The 1,620-nt window shown below is 44.8% G+C and overlaps 1 gene segment (V, D, J or C); it reads right to left on the bottom strand.

Moving 5' to 3' along the window:
• Window positions 1-212: 212 nt before the first annotated feature.
• LOC137769897 (immunoglobulin heavy variable 4-38-2-like) lies at window positions 213-912 on the bottom strand. The segment is given in 2 exon segments: window positions 213-781; window positions 867-912. Coding segments are annotated over 2 exon segments (615 nt in total).
• Window positions 913-1,620: the final 708 nt, after the last annotated feature.

Raw genomic sequence — 1,620 nt, 5'->3', positions numbered from 1 at the left:
GGGGAGGGAGAAACTGGAAGGGACCACATGTAAAATAAGAGGTTTTTTGTAAAGTGAAGAAACTGTTTTGCAACTAGTCAGTGGTGAGAATAACAGAAACGTGTGAATATATCAAGGGCCACTGGACAGTATAGTTCAAAATGGTTAAGATGGTGAATATAATGTTATGTGCTTTTCACCATTACATTAAATGAGTGAGTTTAATTCTTGTTCTACATTGTCCATCGTAAAGTCAGAGAGACCAGGGGGTTACAAATGCAGAAAACAGGAATTTCTGTGTAAGATTTTGCTGTGAAGGAACAGGAAACACCAGAGTGTTTACACATCCTCAGCACCTGCTCCTGGGGCTGACCCTGTGCTCCATGGCTCCTGAGCGTCCCCTGGTGTGTCCTGAGCTCCCCCTGCAGCCCCCCTACTGTCTCCGTGCAGGGAGGTTTGTGTCTGGGCTCACACTGAATTCCTCTCACTGTGTCTCTTGCACAGTAATACACAGCTGTGTCCTCGGTGGTCACAGAGCTCAGCTGCAGGGAGAACTGGTTCTTGGACGTGTCTCTGGAGATGGAGATGCGGCTCTTGAGCGATGGGCTGTAGTAAGTGGTCCCATCATTACATATGTTTCCCATCCACTCTAGTCCCTTCCCTGTGGGCTGGCGGATCCAGTTCCAGCAGTAGTAACCACTGGTGATGGAGGAACCATAGACAGCACAGGGGAGGGTGAGGGTCTGTGAGGGCTTCAGCAGTCCTGGGCCCCACTGCTGCAGCTGCACCTCGGACAGGACACCTGGGAACAAGGAGAATCAGTCCCTGTCAGTCACCTGCAGTTACAACCATCCCCACAGACCTATGCCTGACACCTGAGACCCTACCTTGGGGAGCTGTCACCAGGCAGAGGAGAAGACCCCACAGCCTCATCTTCTTCTAGACCACAGCTCTGCCTTCCCCAGAGACCTCAACCCTGCCTGAGGGGAGCGCTGTGAGCTCCCACAGCCCAAGGGTCAATTTAACCCTAGAGAATGGAGGAAAATTTGCATGTGGGGCATCCCTGTCCTTATAAGTGGAGAAACGCTGAATTAGTCTCACCTGGGCCAGCTGCGGCATTTGGATTCACTCAGCCTGTCACTCCCAGTAGGACACTTGGTCTGTGTGGGACGTTGGAATCAGGTCATGGGATGGCACCGACTTCGTGATCATTAGAACAAAGCTACACAAGATGAGTAGCTTATTATAATTTTAATTTCTTGTATTATTCAAGTAGCTATTTTAAATGATTATAGTTATCTCCAGACCCTTTTTGAAATCCAAATAAACGCATTAAATATATCTAGCATTGCCAAATTTTATAATCATAAAATTATATAAATTGGTATTTTGATATCAACATGCTACAAATATAATTCCATAATAAATGACAATCTGTCTCAAACTTCCATTTCATTTAATTTGAGCATTTATGACATTACTTTTAACTGACCCACTATCTCCAAATCAGAGACATGTGTTTCATGATGTTGAGTTTTATGATTGTGGCTTATTTTACTTTTATTTTGTAGTAAATGCTTGTTTCACCTAATAGTTAAGATATACATGTTTTAATTATATTCCTGCAATCAGCATTTTCTG

Source organism: Eschrichtius robustus, chromosome 1, assembly GCF_028021215.1.
Source record: "Eschrichtius robustus isolate mEscRob2 chromosome 1, mEscRob2.pri, whole genome shotgun sequence".
Taxonomy (NCBI): Eukaryota; Metazoa; Chordata; class Mammalia; order Artiodactyla; family Eschrichtiidae; genus Eschrichtius; species Eschrichtius robustus.
Note: the sequence above shows the minus strand (reverse complement) of the source record. Positions and strands in the feature narration are given on the sequence as shown.